At 43.6% G+C, this 19,366-nt stretch overlaps 1 protein-coding gene across 6 annotated transcripts in view; it reads right to left on the bottom strand.

The window, feature by feature from the left end:
* Positions 1 to 19,366, bottom strand: part of Aopep (aminopeptidase O (putative)) — a 310,014-nt gene that overhangs the window by 243,305 nt on the left and 47,343 nt on the right. For 5 of the 6 annotated variants that reach the window (XR_003845375.1, XR_003845374.1, XM_021215555.2 and 2 more), the window contains exons 2-3: positions 15,035 to 15,972; positions 2,431 to 2,597 (exon numbers count right to left, since the gene is read on the bottom strand). Coding sequence is in view for 4 of the 6 variants with exons in the window: in XM_021215555.2 (XP_021071214.1) it covers positions 2,431 to 2,597; positions 15,035 to 15,831 (964 nt within the window). In the remaining 2 variants the exon portion in view is untranslated. Of the gene's footprint in view, positions 1 to 2,430; positions 2,598 to 5,003; positions 5,102 to 15,034; positions 15,973 to 19,366 lie in introns of those variants that run through there. The other variant, XM_029547342.1, reaches the window with a different exon arrangement.

Here is a 19,366-nt window from a genome sequence, read left to right as displayed (position 1 = left end):
CATATATATATATATATTTAAATCTGACTGGATTTAAATCTGCTCTCAGGATGGAACCCATCCCCTGTACCTTTAACTGGGATAACAACCCATGGGTGGCTAAGGAAGATCTAGTGCTATCATTCTGCTAAATGGACACACTAATAAACTACCCCTTAATGCTTATCTCTGTACCCATAAATTACTGTATTTGTCAACTCTCATCAGAGAAACTTCTTTTTACAGTGCAGATACTCACAACCCATCAATGTACAGAGAGTAAGAGACTGAATGCTCAGCTCTACATGGGACATCTATATCACATTCCCTCCCTACAAGGCTCAGGGGGTATCTTGGAAAAAGTCAAGGACAGACTGAAAGAGCTAGAGGAAATGAATGCCTACTGCAGCAAGCTGATGTTTGCTGAACATGATGGTGCAGCTGCACACTTGAACTCACAGCACCTGACACTGCCCACACAAGACCAAGCCAGCCAGCCTCCCAGCATGCACTGGGGAGGAGCACATGAAGTCTCACTCCTAGAAGCTGAGGAGCTTCTGGGAACTGAGGCTGCTGGGAGAGGGAGTGTCCATTTTCTTCAGGGAAGCAGCCAGAGAGGCTGCTTGTGCCCCATTAAAAGGTCCCACACCCATTTACATACAAGCAGCACTTAATAGACTCAGTGGGAAGAAAAAAATAGGGGAGGAACTGGACGGAAGTGATGGGGGAATCACTGATCAAAATACATGTGTGCATGTATGAAATTCTCCAATAATTTTTCAAATGGAATATTCATCAGTAAAGGCTGTCTCAAATGGACTGCAAAGGAACATGTTCATCCCACACCAAATTTTAAAAAGTAAAAAGAGACGGCTGGAGAGGTAGCCCAGTGGTTAAGAGCCAGAGGTCCTGAGTTCAACTCCCAGCAACCACATGGTAGCTCACAACCATCTGTAATGGGATCCAATGCCCTCTTCTGGTGGGACTAAAGACAGCCATAATGTACTCATATAAATAAAATAAATAAATCTTTAAAAAAGAAAAAGTAAAAAAGAAACCTTACTACGAATATGCCCTTGTTCATGTATAAATATATTATCTAAAGGTTCTACATTTAAAAATAAAAACATTAAGCTTAAGAATTTGGTACATGGGCTGGTGAGATGGCTCAGTGGGTAAGAGCACCTGACTACTCTTCTGAAGGTCCTGAGTTCAAATCCCAGCAACCACATGGTGGTTCATAACCATCCGTAACAAGATCTGACGCCCTCTTCTGGAGTGTCTGAAGACAGCTTACAGTGTACGTACATATAATAAATAAATAAATCTTTAAAAAAAAAAAAGAATTTGGTACATATGCAACAAATCTAACCTATGATGAAGCCAATGTCACAAATCAGAACAGATAAAGTCAACAACACTGTAGCATTAAGTAAGATGGCACAATATGGCAAATACTGTGGGCCACATAACATAGCCTAGACTAGACACACTCAGCTCAGACCCAGCTACTCATTGATCCATTCAACCATCTCCTTGGGAACATACTGCAACTGTATTGATAACAGGAAAATGATCTGGTGATCAAAATATCCACCAATATGAAGGTCTGTCGGTTGCTGATATACTCAGACAATAAAACAATTGTATTTTTTTCAATGTACACTATGAGAAAGAAAAGTAGATTATACTGTTGCACAACCTTAAAGACCATTTAGCAGTTCTTGATACACATGGCTCTTTTTTTTTTTTTTTTCATTTTGTTTTTTGATACACATGACTCTTAAATACTGGGGATAATGCAACATGTGAGCACTCATTCTTTCCAAAATTATTTCATTTTGGTTTCTGACTTTTTGTTTATGTTTCAAGTTGTTCTGATAAGCATGTAGGAGAGGACACCATGTTATACATTAAGAATAAGTGCTGTTGTCTGGCATCACCATGAAGAAGACATCAAATGGACCGTGGTGACTGAACAGACAAGCACCTCACAACAGATCTGGGTGGTGTGCTGGCTCTAGCCACTGTTCTTCTGACACACCCTGGATTCAGACTTCCAAGCCCAGCAAGTTGGCTAGCCTACGCACTACCTCTTATAAAAACACAACCACATACAGATACCATGTCCAAACCACACACAGCTCAGCTATGTGTTTCCATGACACATTTGCCTGTCCAGGAAGCCTTCAACCAAGACCACCCACTTTTGCTCCACAAACCACCATGTAAGAGTGGAGTCATCTGTGAATTGATAACTTTGGCTTGGGGAATCTGGAGCCCCATGCCCAGGTTCCCCAGTGCTCCTCCCAATCCCTGTGCCTTCTCTGGTAGGGTTTTTCTTCCAACCTCACCAGTAAAGCAGCTCCTTAAGACTGTAGCACAGCCGATGGCTCCTTGGGTCCTGCTATGTGCACCACACCCAAATAAGAAAGAACACATGTACTGTACCTTCTCGAAGTGGTGTGGGCTTGGCAGAATTTTCTCCACTCATTAAAACAACAAAAGATGCAGCTGCTCGAACTGTAGCCTGCCATGTTGACATGGCAACGGGTGGTTCCTGGCATGGAAAAAGGGCCCTGTTGTTGATGGGGGATCCCATAGTATAAACACATGGCCTGCAGAAGAAAGACAAAGACAGAGAAGGGAAGACTTATCTCTCCACCAAGTCAGGGGGGTCATCTTGAGCTTTCCAAGTAGAAACATTTGAGGCTTTATAGCTGACTCCTTCATTTCACATATTGAACTGAATTTGTCAAGTGCCTGCTCTGTCAATAGCTCAGTGGTTATTCTTCACAAATGAACCACTTAAATATGTGAAAAGGTTGAGGGGTGTGTATGTTTTGTGTGGTGTGTGTGTGTGTGTGTGTGTGTGTGCACGTGTGAGCTAAGAGAAAAAATAAGGTTTTAAATACTATTCTGCAAAGTTATAATTTATGCTCCCCTTAGGCTTTTCTGCCTTCAAAGGAAAAAGGCTTCAGAGACATTCTTACAGACTTTTTGGAAAGTATTCTGGAAAAGAAAACACGGCTGGAGATCTCTTCGATTATTAATCTTGGAAAAACAAGCAGTGGTCTCAAAGCCAGTGCTGGCAGGCAGACCAACCCCTTCCTCCCCAGTTGTGGAAACCGCCTTCTCAGACAGAGCCCTTGTGGGGATCCTTGTGTAGAAGCCAAGAACAGGGCTTGGCACAAACAGGACGGCAGAGGTCACAAAAACCAGGCTTGTGATGGGAAGGCCACAGGAACACGCTCATTACCAAAGCCAGGTATAAAACCAACAGCATGAGTTAGAACTCAGTTGCTCCAAGTACTAAACCATCCCAAACCAAGCAGGCTCCCTTTCGATGGTTAAGTCATGGTAGACAGAGATGACAAAGACCTGCAAAATCAGAGGAATCCATTCTCACACCACAGAGAAAGCATGACACTGACTCCTGGGGAAAACAATTTAGGAAAAGAAAACTAATTTCCTTTAATTAAGGTAAATGTTGATTAATCAGCTTGATTTACAATGTTAATGAACCAGCTACTAGTTCTTGCAGATGAGGACAAGAATGGTTTCATTGACACCGTTATGATTGAACATTAATCTGTCTGCACAGTGTACGAAAGAACACAGAGGACGATGGTTTTCCTCTTTCATCAAGGCTCAATAGAGAAAGGATAAGCCAGGGTAGGGTCTAGCAAGCAGAGATAATACAGAGAACTGTTATTCAAAGGGTAGAGTGGAGAAACCAAGCGGGGGACAGTGAGGCACTCCAGAGACCAGTCACAGCTCAGCAGCTATGGTTCCCAAATTGGAGGAGCTGCAGTTACAAAGGCAGGGGTCACCTGGAGACAGGGCAGAGTGTCCAGTAGGAGCTGGGGCCACAAAGGTGACTCACACTCTAGGTGTCAGAGGGATTGGGGAGAAGAATGCCTAGTTTTGCTCTGACCTTCCACCAATCAAATTTGGCCAGAAAATAGCAGGCAGGAGAGATCTCAAATGTGGCTCCCTACCACTCAGAAGACTTAAAGCAGAATGTGGGTCTCAGGGCAGACACAGGCTGCAGCACATTTACACGGCAAGTGGGTAAGGTGTACCTACTCCATGGCTTGACAGGAGGCAGGGAAAGATCAGAGCCAAAGCTCATTACTAACAAACCAGGCATGGCAGCACAGACTTGTAGCTCCACCCTACACTGAGGTGGTGGTGACAGCTAGAACAGGGGGTTCACAACCAGTGTCAGCTACATACCAAGTCGGAAGCCAGCTTAAATACATAACATACCCAGGTGGCCTGCCAAATTAGGATATGATAGGCAGCAGGGTTGTTCCAGCCTTCTACTGGTCGTGGGTAAAATGAGGGGTTGGGGGATGTGGGTCAGTTAGTCTTTGGTTCTGTATGTCAAGCTTTTAGATCTGAAATTAAAGGGGGACATTTCTATATGAGGTTCAGAGCATTCCATCAATTTCAATGAATTCTGAATCCATTCTCTGGTCCCAATGGATTCCTAATTGACTTTACCTCCTTTTAGCTGTCCAGCCGCAGGCTGTTTCAGACCCTAATGAGGAAGGCTGTTAGTGCTTACTTCTTCCCAGGTGGGACAGTGATAGCCAAAGATTCCTGTTATTAGCTCAGATTGCTTATCCAAGTGGGGTCAAAAGAGAGTCAGCCCAGAAAATTCTACCTGTTGGGAGTGGGTTTATCCCCTAAAAGCCCCCCCACCCCCCCACCCCCCGCTTAGAGGAAGGTTGCATGCAGGAAACAAGCAGCATGCAAAGGGGCCTACTCCCGCCATCAACTGGCAGGGCAAAATCCTGCTCCTTTGTCACTGGCAGACCCCCAAGAACAAGGCTTCCTTTCCTACCAAAGTAGAATGGACCCTGAAGCTTTTCTTGTTCAGGAGCCTAAAAGCTTCCTTCAGAGCCATATGCACCTGTAACTTGTCTGGAACACTCCTAAGGGTGCATCAGCCTCATATTTTGATGTGGTGATGGCTAACATGCACAGAACAAGTCATGTCTGTGCTCTTGGCTCACCTGACTATTGTAATTCTGGTGTGACTTGGACAGTCTTCTGTCGTCAGTGGCTGGCTGGCTAGGCCCCAAGGCATCCTCTATCAGCCTCCATACAGTGCCTTAAAAACAACCAGGTTTGAGATGAAGGCACATCTATGTAAACCAGACTGGTGAACTTCCAGCAATCCTCAAGCCCCTGCTTCCCATGATGGGTTACAGCTGTGAGACATGACACTAGGCTTAAGGGTTTTTTTTTTCCCTCCATCCCGATCATTTACTGGAGATGGGGTGGGGGGCATGTAGGGGTGGGGATGATAGACCCAGTGGCTGGGTCCTGAGGACATCAGTCAGCTAGCAAGTGACCCCACTTGAGGAGCAGAAACTTCTAGCCAACTGCTAATCAGAAGCTGTGTATGCAAAGACCCTGTAAGAGAATTCAGAAAGCTTTCCATTTACAATCAAGCTCAGTTCACAGCCTGACTGCAACCTTGTGGGAGATTCAGGGCTACAGTTAGCCTGCTATGCTTCTCCTGGATGCCTGGCCCTCAGAAATTGGGAGATAACGTGTCTGCTGTTTAAAATGTTCAGTGTTTTTGATCTGTCCATTACACAGCTAGAGATGACTGAGTGAACTTCCCAAAGGTTTGGGCTCAAGGGGAAGATATGGATGGTAAAGCAACCACACAGTGGAAACTTGGGAAGTAAGAACAAAGATGCCAAGGAGCATGGCCTCTCTGCTGACTTATTAAGGGCTCCCTCATCACATGACAACTTCCAGGCTGATGGACCAAGAAGCTGTGTTTTGTAATTCAACAAGAGGGCTTAGGGGTCTAAAATGAGAACTAAGGAGTCCTAGGGCCAGACTTTAATGGTACACCCTTATAATCCTAGCACTTGGGATGTGAAAGGAGGATCAGAAGTTCAAAGTTTTCTTCAGCTACACAGCTTGGAGGTGAATCTCAGTCAGAATTCCAACAAAGTAAGAACAAAACTCTTCCACTCACTGAATTCCAAAATACCATGTGTTGTGCCTTCACTATCTACTTCTAGACATCGTGTTCTATAGTCTGGCCAGGTCCCTATCACTCACCTCCTCCCCAAATCCTCATTATTCTATTATTTTTACCTTCCTTCCTTTCTTTTTTCTTTTCTTTTCTTTTCTTTTTTTTTTTTTAAGAGGGTGAAAGGGTTGGTCTGAGCCAGAGTCTCCGTCTGTAGCCCAGGATAGCCTTAAAATCACAGCAATTCTCTTGCATCCTCCTCCCAAAGGCTGGACTACACTCTATCAAAGGGCTGGTGCCCAGTGCCCCCTTCCCTCATGCTTCTTTACATGCTTGGTGTATCTGTTCTATAGGCCTAAGATGCGTTTTCATTCTGACATTCTACTTGCTATCTAGAGCTATAACTTCAAAGATGTACATCAAGTCATCAACCTGAAAATCACATCCAAAAATACAAAGCATCAACTCTCGGGGTTTGTTTGTTTTTTGTTTTCTGGAAAGTTTTCACGTAGTCTCCATGAACACTGGAGAATCCCAGGTACAACTTCTGTCTGTCTGTCTTTGTTTTTGTTTTTGTTTTGTTTTGTTTTTGAGACAAATTCTCACTATGTAGCCCAGAGTGGCCTTGGAGTATGTGTCAATCCTTCTGTCTTGGCACCCCAGTACTAGAATTACAAGCATGAACCACCACTGCCAGCTCATAATTCTTGAAGCTGCTCACTTTCTTTGTGCACCCCCCAATCCCTGCCTATTCCACTCTTGGCTTCTTTTCTCAGCTGCAGGTTCACTACTCCCTTCACAACATGTTCAAACCAAAGGCCTTTGATCTTTTAAAACCTGGTATCCTATGCATATTTCACAGCATAATGCAAATACAAATAAAAAACAATTTAAAGTTGGGTAACTGTATTTCCAGAAATTAAAGCTCTATCCTTGGGTCGGTGCTCTGATGAAATGTGGGCATTGCTAGCAGGTAGAAGGTACATAAAGATGAATGCACAGTCATGCCATGGTATTCCCTACAATAACTTATAAGAAAGATGGCTCTTACCCAACGAAGGCCAAGTCCCTGCTAACCAACCCTTCACTGGGAGGAGGAAAATCAACATGTGTTTATAGGCAGGCTACAGGGTATCTGGATAAGTAATCACAGAAACAAACAGATTTGTGTGTACTGGACGGGCACAGCCTTGCACCTCACCTTTGCTTACATGCTTACAGAATGGATGCAAAGGTGCCAGCCTGGGTCTCTCCAAAGCTTTTAACTCCACTGCTCCCAGATCCAAGGATTCCTTCTAGCACACAAAGAAAAACATTCTCTCCCTGGGGCTCATCTCAAAAGCCTTGGGCAACCAACCCTCCTAGGAGATCCCTGGGAGCCCAGGCAGGCTGCACAGTCATGGAAATAGGATGAAAGTGAAAATCAGAGGTAAAGAGGGTGAGATGCACTGAAAGGCAGGTCCGTGGCTTCATACCCGAGGAAGAACCTGTCAGAATAGTTGCTTAGAGTCCTGGTTAAGGAGCTTGGTGTTCATAGAGCAGGCAAACAGCTGAGCAACCAACTGCAGCATGCTTCCTCTTCACCTTAAAGAGCCGTCACAATGGAGAAGCTGCAGGGACCGCTCCAAACCATGCACTCTCTTTCTCTGCTGACTATTACACAGAACGGCCTTCTCAGGAGAGAAGGGAGAGGTTTCTGGTTTTGAGAGATTCTGACTTCACCGCTACTCATCACGGTGGCCTTTGTCAGAGGCCCTGATCAGCAACAGCACCCAGAGAGCTGACTATAAGTGGGAGATGGTCGGCAGCCTGAAAGGCCAAGTCTGCTGTGTGGCTTCATGGGGCCTTTCCAAAATGGGGCAAACAGCTGGCTAGGGATCACAAAAGCTGGTCTAGGGGTTACAAACACAGGAGTTTAGCCAGAACTATCTAGAATCTTCCATGGGTTACAAAGTGTCCAGGCTTCCAATTCACTTCCATCTATTATTTTGCACTTAATATTTTTACAAGTTTGTGTTTTAAAGAAAACTGTGATACAGTCTCCACTACAGTAAGCAAACTTCCTGCTTTCTTATACCACACATGAAGATCCAACATTTCTAGTACAGGAAGTACCACCACAATGGGCTCTCCTCCTTTCCTCTCTTAGTCCATTTCATGGCATCATTACCAAACCCAGAACTCATCAATATCATCTAGACAGCAAGTCTAAAGACATCATTGTTTTGAAATGGACAGGACTTATTCAAGACAGGTATTTTTCATGTAGAAGAGGCAAGCTCCCTGTAAATGCAAAGGCAGGCTTTGGCACTTGGGAGCTCCTCCTGATGTCAGGCGGAAAGGTGGAAATCCTGTCATGGAATCTTCTCACCTTACACAAGAAATTAGGCTCTGGTTGTAAATAACTCTACCATAGTTGCCTGTTGTTGGCAGCATGGCAGCACCAGCACTCAGAAGCATCTGGAAATAACCTTTCAGAGGCAACCCAGACACAGAAAGACAAGATCCACCTGTTCTCGTATATGTGGATACTAGACTTGAATCTTAGGTATGTTTAAGCTGGAATACTCATAGAGATCAGGGAGCTAGTAAGGGTTCATGGGAGGAGTTGTTTCAAGGAAAAGAAGTCAGAATGCAGGTAGTATGAAGGGGAAAGGAGAATGGAATGGAAGGGTTAAATGGTATGTGGATGGGAAGGGGAAGAGGAGGGAGTGCAGGACAGGATAACTAACACTAACGGCCTTGGAAAGGATTATATGGAAGTCTGTTGCTGCAGAAACTTACTAAAATACATACACATGTACAGATCTACATAATAAAGTTTAAAATGGAGTTACTCTAAAACAGGGAAACAATGTCTCTCCTCAAGACATTATAGATTATCATAAAAATCCCACTGCTTGTATGGGTTACCTCTCTTTAAATTGTAGGTAATTGGGATCCCATGATCCTCTCCCAAAACATTACAGGCTCTTGTCATTGTCCTGGATACCCTCCAGAACTTGATGGTAAGATAACACATACTTGTGTCACAGGACAAAAGAATCAAGGTAGAATCACTTGGAAGTTTCATCCCTAAAAGCTAGCTTTCTCAGTGCTAAGATTTTATGTACACTACTGGGAACGAATCAGTATCAACAATCTTATACAGTTATGAAGCCTGTGAGCTGCAATGCTTAGCCTCGCACAATACGCCCACTCACACGATAGCATCATGGATGTTGTAGGAGCAATCAACCGATTTCTGACCAGTTTATGGTTTTGTTTTTCTGAAGCTTGTTCCACAGACGGAATCTATGTCTGATGTTGTTAACTGGGCCCAAGACTCATTTCTGGATGTCATGGGCTCCAGGGAAAACCTAGTGCTACAATTCTGCTAAACAGACATAGTAATAAACTGCTCCCAAACTCTTATCTTTATCATACCCATAGATGCACCTCTCAACCTCAATGGAGAAGCTTCTTTTTAAAGGATGTGGTAACGAATACAGAGACTTACAACTGGTCAGTGGGCAGAGAATCAGAGACTCTGGAACGCTCGGCTCTAAACAAGACATCTACGCCGTACCCCCGAGCTCAGGGATCATGATAGAAAGATGGAGTCAGAATAAGTCAAGAGACAGTGGACATCTGCAGTGAAACTGGGCTGCTGCACACATCACTCAGGAGCTCCGGCTACATTTGTAATATCTGTATATGATCCTTCCAGGCTCGGGGATCTCATGCAGAATAAAAGGCAGAAAGATTGTAAGAGCCAGAGATAACATGACAGAGGACTCTAACAAACTAATGTCTTCCAGGTACAACACATGTGCATATAAACTCAGAGAGACTGTAGCAGCATGCACAAGAACTGCACAGGTTCAAGACAGACGTATATCAGCCATACTCCAAGACAAGCCCCCAGCCCAGGAGGAGTTGGTTGGCTAACACAAAATTAACTCAATGGTGTTTATGTGAACGCTTTGCTTCATTTAGCTTTGTTTGGCATTTTTGTCATATTGGTCTTTTGCCTGATTGATTTGATTTACATTTTATGGTTTTGTTTTGTTTTGTTTTGTTTTAAAAGAGAGAAAGAAGATAACATTAGATGAGTAGAGCATAGGGAGGACCTGGGATGAGCTGAGAGGGAAAAATCAAAATATAGTATATGGATAGTCTTAATTGTCCAAGAACTGTATAAAATCAAGCCATCATGTATAAAATCAATTTCCAGCAACGGGAGAGGGATTCATGAAGCCCCACCTCTCTCTGAGAAGCCACTGGCAACAGGAAACTGCTGGAGGACAGAGAGTAAACCATCAAGAATGGGGCTCCTGAGAGGCTCTCCATGCTCCAGTGGATGGCCCCAGGGCACACACAAGAGGCAGAGTCAGAAAGTGAGGGAGAGGAAGGGGAAGAGAAGGAAGACAGACAAGCAGGAAGGGGGGGAAGGGAGGGGCAGAGGGAGGAGGAGGGAGTGAAAGTTAGATCCAAGCACATTATATGCGTGTATGAATATTAAATAAAAACAATCAAACAGAAATCTGAGCTCTTCCACTCATTCTTTTTAAAGCCTCCTTGTGTAGTGAGCTATAAAGCACTAAAGTTAATTCAGTGGGGAAGCAGTATGTCTGTCTAACATCTGGCTTTGATGTTAATCTAAAAATACGAGTAGTGTGCCCAGCAATTGAATGAATATGCCAGAAAAGTTAGTACTTACCAGCTTTACCCTGGCATTTTCTAAAACAAAGAAACATCACAAATGCTGTAGGGAAGTTTAAAGTTTAATATTTTTTCCTAGGTTATTTATTCCCCTAAATTATAGTTTTGAATTATATTTTCTCCTCCACTCAACTCTCATTTGGTGACATCATCAGCTAATACGCCAGACTTCCTGGGGCAGCTGGCTGCTTTCCCAACTACCATCATGATCATCAGGGGAAAGCGAGGCTTACTAGAAGGGATGCCTTAGTTTTAAATAACTTTTCCTTTAGTGGAATGGAAAAACCTTAAGAAATGCAAGAATGAAGAAAAGCACATGTTCTTCAAATAGATTTCCACTTTCATAGTTTCTTAGGTATCCTGAGGACTCACAATGGAAAACATGCTAAGTGCCCATTTCTCTCCAGCTTTAAAGGCCACCTGTACACATTCTTGGTCCACTCTTGCTCTCACAGAGTTACTTTGAAAGCACACACACAGCACATAAAGTAAACATCAATCTAAGAAGTGTGCCACTAGATTGTTACATAAGGATTCCCTCCATCAGTCACTCTGAAATGTCACCTGTGATCTAGTATCCCAGGGCTCAGTCAATAGAGGACATTTAGGTTCAAGAACTGGCACAAGCCCTGAGTGGCTATGACAGATAGCTGGGTGTTCTACTTTGAGCAACTCTCTTTTAGAACTAGAACAATAGTGGACAAGCTAGTGACAACTCCCCAAAAGAATAAAAGGTAGTCTTTATTCTTCAGAAAAGAAAGGCACTTAGTAAAAGTGCTAGGGCAATCTTATGGGTAGTGGGGGGTCCAGGAAGGGCAGCCTCTTCTGAAGGTTGCAGCTATGTTTTAAGTCAACTTAATTTTAAACAGTTTAGGTGTTAAGTTCATTTAAAAATAAGAAGTTCTTCTGCACCCCACAGCTACTTTCCCTTTTACAGCCACCGTGTCTGTCACACTTAGCAAAACATGGCAGGCTTCACTTAGCTTCCCCGAATATTCTTTTTCTTTTGGAAATTCTTTTTTGTTGTTGTTTTTGAAACAGGGTTTTGCTAAATAGTTGATGCTGGTCACCAACTCGAAATCCTACTTCAGGCTCTTTAGAAGGGATTACAAGGTCATATATGTGAGCAAGTGCATACAAGTTACCAAATGACATTTTATTTGAGAAAAAGTATCTCTCTGTATCATAGTCAGCCACCGACACTTGTGACGCTCCTCCTGCCTCGGCCTCCAGAGTGCTGGGATTACAGGTGTGTGCCACCATGCCTTGCCTGCAGCACTTTTAATTTTCAAAACTTCTTAGGCTCTTCTTTACTGACAGCTGCTTAGGCTTTGCTCCTGCTGACCCTGTAGCTTTGACACATACCTCAAGGACTGTGTCATTTTGTCATCAGTTCTTCCCCAGGGTACAACCTCACCATGATTTACCTATGCTGACCGTGACGTGACTCTGGCCATCTGGCCGAGACCACACAGATTACTGGAATGTAAGTTAGGCACACTCCTTCATACTATATGCTTTGAAAGGAAGCCACTCTGTGTCTTCACTAGCTCCTAGAAACCTATAGCCACTTCTGTATGCAATCACCCATAGCTTACCACCCATAGCTTACCAAGCTAACTGTTCACAGTATGGCTCTAAGTCAGAATGCACCAGTGCAGGGTCTGGCTCATCTGTAACCTGCCACATCAGGTTTGCAAGTCCATTCATGTGGTCACTAGATCCAGGCACACACACGGAGCAGGACTGGATCATTAGCCTGCTCCTCCCAGGAAACAACTATATCCTTCACCACAGTACTCATGTATAGTTCCTGTAATCTATAGTCTCAGGGACTCCACAGTACTCATGCACAGTTCCTCTTATCTATAGTCTCAGGGACTCCACAGTACTCATGCACAGTTCCTCTTATCTATAGTCTCAGGACGCTGCTCTTCTCTGGAGTTACTCAGTGGTAGAGCACTGCTGCAGCAGATACAGGGTTCTGATCTGATCCCCTCTAGTGCGGGACAGAAAAACAAAAGCACAGGCAGGGAGATGGCTAAGAGGGCAAAGCATCTGCTGCCCATAGTAAGGAACTGACTGTGGCTCCCCAGCACCCACACAAATTCAGACCAGGGGATCCCCAGGGCAACCTGCCTAGACTAGATCAATCAGTGAGGTATAGGTTCAAGGAGGACATCCTGTCTCAGTACATAAAGCAGACACTGATGACAAAGACACAACACAAAGTCAACTGCTGGCTACCACATGCATGCACGAACATATGAACACGCATGTACGAACATATGAACATGCATGCACAGCACAAACACATACATGTGTAAAAAAGAAAACTGAAGCAAAGTTAGCTGGGGCAACACCTTCCCCACACTTCCTATGAAGGATGTTTCACAGTCTTGTCACACTTCACTTTTCATCCTTGGAAGGTCTGCTCTGAAAAATGATACTGACTTCATTTACTTACTAGCAAACAGGGGGTGGGAAAGGGGGCGAGTCAACACAAGCCACTGGTGGACCCTGGGCATGGCCTCTCCAGAAACACCTGATACTTTACTCAGGAGAATGAAGGAGAATGGAATTTATCCTATGCTGCTGTTCATACCATTATATCAGAGCCCACATCACTAAGGAAATATATTTTGTCCCTAAATCTAAAGTCTCAGTCAACTTAAAGTTCTTAGTTTCTAAATAGTCAACTTGACACACGTAGACCTATTTATGTAATTTATTAGAATCATGACCTCATTCTGTAGCTCAATCTGGCCTTGAACTTTTGATAATCCTCCTGTCTCCATCCTTCGTACCTCTGGGACTGCAGATGTAAAGACAGCACACCTAGCACCTTGTACTTAGGCACATTGAAGGGTTGAGTGAGATTTGAGACATCCATGGACATGTCTTGGCTGTAATCAGTCTCACATACACACCCAAAAGGAAAGTGAGAGAAAGAGCAGCTTCCTGGGGTTTCCTTCTGAAACCAACACATTGTATCCTCTTAGGATTCCATGGAAACACAAACTAAGACATGGTGTACAAGTTTCTGTCACAACCATGTGCTTTACTGAATCCTGACAAATGTAGATAACAAGAGAAAATTCTTATATTCATCTTTCTCCAGGGAAACCAGGACTTCTACATGCAATAGATTCAAGCCTGCCTTTGTGTTTAGCACTTAGGGTAAAGGGCCATGTTTGCGGTAACTAACATGACTTCCAACTGTGAACAGTTCCTTCCTCCCACAATTTTAGTTCAAAGATAAAGCATCTAGGAGAATAAAACTACAAATTCCTATTCAAATACTCAATATGGTAAACCTTGATGAAAATATTCAGTAATTCTAAAAATGTTGAAGCTACAATAAGAACACCTGCTCCTCCACAGTCTCCAAAGAATGCCCAGCAAGGTACACTATGAAATCATTTTGCCTTTGTACTCATGAAATGCTGCACCAACCCTGAAACTTCTCAAAGGCTTCCCCAAACTCTAGCAGAAATAAGGCATGAATTCCCCCTGAGAAGTCTGGAAACAATAGCAAGAGAAAAGATTCCAGGCAATGGACAGGCTAATTAGAGTTCAATGTCAATGTGGCATTAGAAGGTAAATCTAAAAGGATTTGGGGAGGAGAGTGAGGAAGAAATGTAAGCAATTGCCAGAGACCACCACTTCCATCCAGGAGTTCTAGGAGAATGTTCTTAACAGCAGCTAACTGATGAGCAGTCCTTCATCTACCTCTTCACCTACCTATTCACCGTTCTGACTTGCATTAAAGAAATAGGTAAAATAATGAAGAATCAACAGTTTGATTTAGAAATTCTCTTGTTCTAAAAAGTTTGGATGACTGAAAACTATCAACAAGACAAGGCTAAGGGACTGCCTATGTCAGGCACCAGATCCCCTCACACTAAGAATTGTGCATCTTCCTGGTACCAGAGACCAAGAGCCGTCTCCCAAGAAAGCAGCAGGCAGTGTCCGCAGGGCCGACTGCTTTACTCCTCAGAGGCAGCTCTCTTGTGCATTGGAGGTTCACATGACAACTAGTCAAGTCCAGGGAGACATAGCTAGAAGACAGTTATAGTGAGGCAGTCCACAGCATGGCTGGCCTAGCTTCACATCCGCCCAGCCCCACAGCAGTGGGGTCAGGGGGTATTTTGAGAAAGTACTGGCTCACTTCCATAACTTACAGGAGGTGATCTTACCAACAGTTGAGCATGCTCGGGGATTTGTCTGCTATCTGGATCAGAGTATGTTTGAGCAAGGCTACAGAACAAAGAGAATCACCCCCACCCTTAGTGAGCATTCCTGACATGATTTGATTAGGGGCAGAGAAGCATTTGGATAACCTACCTGCCATTCTGGTCTGAGGTCCAAGCCACTGACTGCCCCTCGGGTTTAGTTTTATACCATATTCTGATGGCATGAGGAAAGTCAGCAGCTGTCCGAGTCCCGGTCTTCCTGATCTGTAAGCTCCAACTGTCAGAGTCAAACAAGAGCTCCCCACAGCCAGGAGCCTGGCTGCAACGAGAGTAGCAGTCTAACTGCTCCCTCCAAGCACCTGCAGGCAGAGCCACGAGGTCACGGACAATCTCACGCCTGAGCTTCTCAGGAGTAGCCAAGAGCTTTGGAGCTTTAGTCAATGTCTCAAGGCCTGGCACAGCAGCCACATCCACCTCCTCTACCTTTAGCACAGATAAATCACAGCAGTCCAACACGAGCAAGAAATCCTTTTGCCCATGATTCCCTGTGTCACAGCAGTACTTTGAGCTAGAGATCTCAGAATCATGTTCCTGGTTGTCATGGTTACCATCGTTATCAGCGGCATCTTGATCACCTTTACTACAGACTGCAAATTCTCTATGTCCCATCTTAGGTGAGAAGGTACTTGAATCCATCTCAGGACCATGGCAGGGTTCAGCTGTCCTAAACATGTCAGCCTCCTCTGACTCCATCTGGGAGGTTTCCTGGGTGGAACTCGACTGTTTTTTAAATCTGTTTCCATCTCCAAAGAAAAGCACTATGTTGCCCTCAATGACTCGATTTCCAAAGTCCACATCCAAATCCAGTATGTAATGCTTCACAAGCATGTGGCTGGTGTTGGCCATGAGAGGCAGGTCATCCCGGGAAGGGTCCAGCTTTATGTCCATGGTGTAGTCTGCAGTTGGTAGTTTTGCTGAATCTCAGCTGAAGCTTCTAATCTCCTCTAGTAGTTCAGAATCACAAACGGCTGGTTTACCAAATGAGAAGCACCCACTGGCACTCGTTATCTTTCCACAACTTTCAATTCCCTGGCAAAGAAAAAAGTATGGTTAGAAAAAATTCCAAATAGGACCCTAAATGTCCCTGCAGTTGCAGATCCTGCAGGTTGGCTGTCTTACCTAGCAATCCCCAAGGTGGCAGCTGATCAGGGAAGAAGGAAGGCTCATCTTTCTGACTGACAGGAGAGAAGCCACATTACAGACTTCTAAGCTGCTAAGGGACACAGACCTTGTTTCAGAAAGAGTAATTCTTATGCAAAACTGCAACCATTTCTGCCTCTTGTTTTAAGCGATATTAAATGTATCACTTCTAATTTTGTACATCAAAACCTAAGTGATTGTTTTTCTACTGTGATTCTAAGTAACAAGTGTGAAAGAGGGCTGAATGGCTTCATACACTGTATTCTTTAGGAGTAATAATTTAATCCGCACAATATAACTCCAGGGATTAATGCACTTTTCACATTAGGACTGCTCTCCTATCAGCACTTCCAGTAAATTACAGGAAAATGAGCCAATTTACCAGGAGTGCATTCTAAGTATTCCTTTGAGATTGCTCATGGAGACTTTTCAAATTTATAGTTAAATACTCAAGGTATACATTACAACTTAATAGCTAAAAACCCATTAGCATTCTGGGTAATAGCTTTCTGTGGCAAACAAAAGGTCTTATTTGGAAAAAAAAGTATGCAAATATCTATAAAAGGAAGGAAAGAGATTAAAATGTAGAAGCAGATGTTGCAATACAATGTACAAGTTCTTCAGAAAAGATCTGAATCAAAATGTATTCCTACATGATAGCAATCCAGCTAAAGGGAGAATTATCTGAACTATTTCAGCCCCCGACATGCACCTGTTTTCTTTTAGCATATGTTGCTTTTCTTTTGCCAAAAGATGAAAAATAAATATCAGGTGAAGGAAAGAAAACCTGATGATGACAGGGGAGTGAGTGTATTTAAACTTTTGTATTTTAAGACTCCCTAGAGGTACTTCTTTGTCAACTACTTTGTCACCCATTATTTGCTTGACTTTAAGTAAATTGAGCACTGTCCCCCATTTCTTCTTTGCCCCTCACTTGCCAAGTTTATCTGCCCCTACTAGACTTTATTAAGGCATCTCCTGATAGACTTTCCTCCCAGCAAACAACCAAGAGAGTTTCTTCCTTGCCCTAGTGATTTCCCATCAAAATCTCACCCAACTTTAGGAAGCATGGCCTCCTATGGGATAGCAGTGTCTGCTCCAGGTAGACCTGCCTGCTTTTGGAGCAGGCATGTTCCTGGCTCCTCCCCTTCTCCTGCTTAGCCTTACTTTTCAGATCTACTTCTATCTGGCTCCTACCTCTCATGCCCAATTTGTCTAATCCTGTTCCCCCTCCAAACCTCAGTTCAAATGTCTCAAAATCCTTCCTGGATACTCCCTTCTCACTAACCAAAGTATTTGGCAATTCTCCTGCCTCTGCCTCCTGAATTCTGGGGTTGTAGGTGTGGGTCACCAGGCTTGGCTTGGTAGTGAATTTAAATACAACAGGAATAGAAAAAAAAATCAAGATACAAAGAGCAGTTTGAAATTTCTGGAGAAGCTGGTATCTGTCTGTCTTGGTACTAGACAGGCAGTGTGTGAAAAAGTAAGTGAGGGTCTCCTGGTGACTGCACAATCACTGAAACACCATCTATGAATAATAAACTGTGTTATCAACTGCATCTACTAATGAGAAAACACTGTGAAAAGTTCATTCTGCCAGTGTCTGGAGCAGTTAACACATACTATATATACTACTTCTTTTTGATTGGGATCTTTTGTTTGTTTGTTTTTGTTTTATGATTTTGAGGTAGGGTCTCATAAATACTGTAGCCAATCTAGAACTTGCTATGTAATCCAGACTGGCCTTAAACTCCCCTCTTGTCTCTGTCTCCTGAGGGCAGGGGTCATAGGAATAAACCATCATGTCATTCATTGTATGCTTAGACTTAAAAAAAAAAAAACTCGGATCACACACAGACATACAGAGACACGTGTGCATGCGTGGTTGGGGGTGGGGTATGGAGGGAGAAAGAGGGAGGCAGGGAGGAAGACAGAGAGAAAGAACAATGTCTAAACTATAACACCTGAAGAAACAGTTTAGCATTTATTCACACAGAAACCAAGCTACTCATTAGCTGACTCCCATAGGGTGTCATTTATTTCCTAGAATGTATATAATTTAAGAGTATACTATGTCCTACAGAGACATTCCCAGCTCTTGTGTTGATGATATGGTATGGTATAAGGCACTACCTTAGAGCCCCATCCTGTCAGGCTGGCTGCCAAAGCTGTCACTATCAACCCCAGGAGATAGTTCTCTGGTGGCCAACCACTGATGCTTCTGAAGTACCTGCTATTTGGCACAGACTCTTTTGAGAAGTTGGATTTCTATGCTGCCCAGTTTGACCCTAGGATCCCACCCCAGCCTCCAAGTGCTGCCACAGCTAATGTTCACATCATGCCAACTTTGTGAGCTTTACATGCTTGTGTATAGTCTCCAGGACTGTCTGCATGGAATCAGTGCTAAGTCTTGCCTCTAGTCCTCCACTTGATGCTCATTCTCAGCTCATTTTAAGCCCCTACCCTGCTGAGATGCTCATTAATCTTTTAAATGCAAAGAACCTCTAGGTCCTTGTAATTCATGCCTCTTCCTAATGCAGAGGGAACAATATTCTTCTCAATAAAGGGACCACTGTCTCTTTTGAACTCCAACCCTAAAAGTCTTTTGGGGACTTCTGTACAAAGATTCTGATCACACAGAGAGTTACAATGGATATTAACCTACCTGCACTATCATTGGCTAAAGCTAAACTGGGAGTGTGGCTTACTAAAGAAGTCAACAGAAAAATAATTCCAAATGAAATGTACCCATATGGCCATTGGCCAATGCTGAAACAGGTTAGAGCTCCCAGAAGTGGTGGTCACTTCATCTAGGACATGACTAGAAAATCAGAGAATGTTCTGTAGCCAGGAGTGCTCCCCCAAAGCAAAAGGGAGCTAAGCAAAGCATGACTAATTGGATCACATGATATGTGTACCTTCCTAAGAAGTAAAGTCACAGCCAAGTTTTTCTTGCCACAAGGAAGGAAATGACAGAAACTAGCAATCAACAAAACTCTTTATTATACTTAGACCCTAGTTTCCTTTGGTATTTTCCCCTTGCCAATATTTTCTTTCTCAATAATCCCCTCCTGTCAAAAGGTCTCTATCTTCATAAATGAGCTAGTCCAGGCCCTACTGCCTATACTGATGCACATAGTTTTAGGAATCGAACCTTGACATAATTCCACCTCTGACTACATATCTGTAATGATGCACTACTGCTCTGACTACGTCTCTGAAATGATGCACTACTGCTCTGACTACGTCTCTGCAATGATGCACTACTGCTCTGACTACGTCT

Source organism: Mus pahari, chromosome 16 (assembly GCF_900095145.1).
Source record: "Mus pahari chromosome 16, PAHARI_EIJ_v1.1, whole genome shotgun sequence".
NCBI lineage: Eukaryota > Metazoa > Chordata > Mammalia > Rodentia > Muridae > Mus > Mus pahari.
The sequence above is the reverse complement of the archived record's forward strand: the minus strand, read 5'-3'. Positions and strand labels throughout refer to the sequence as shown.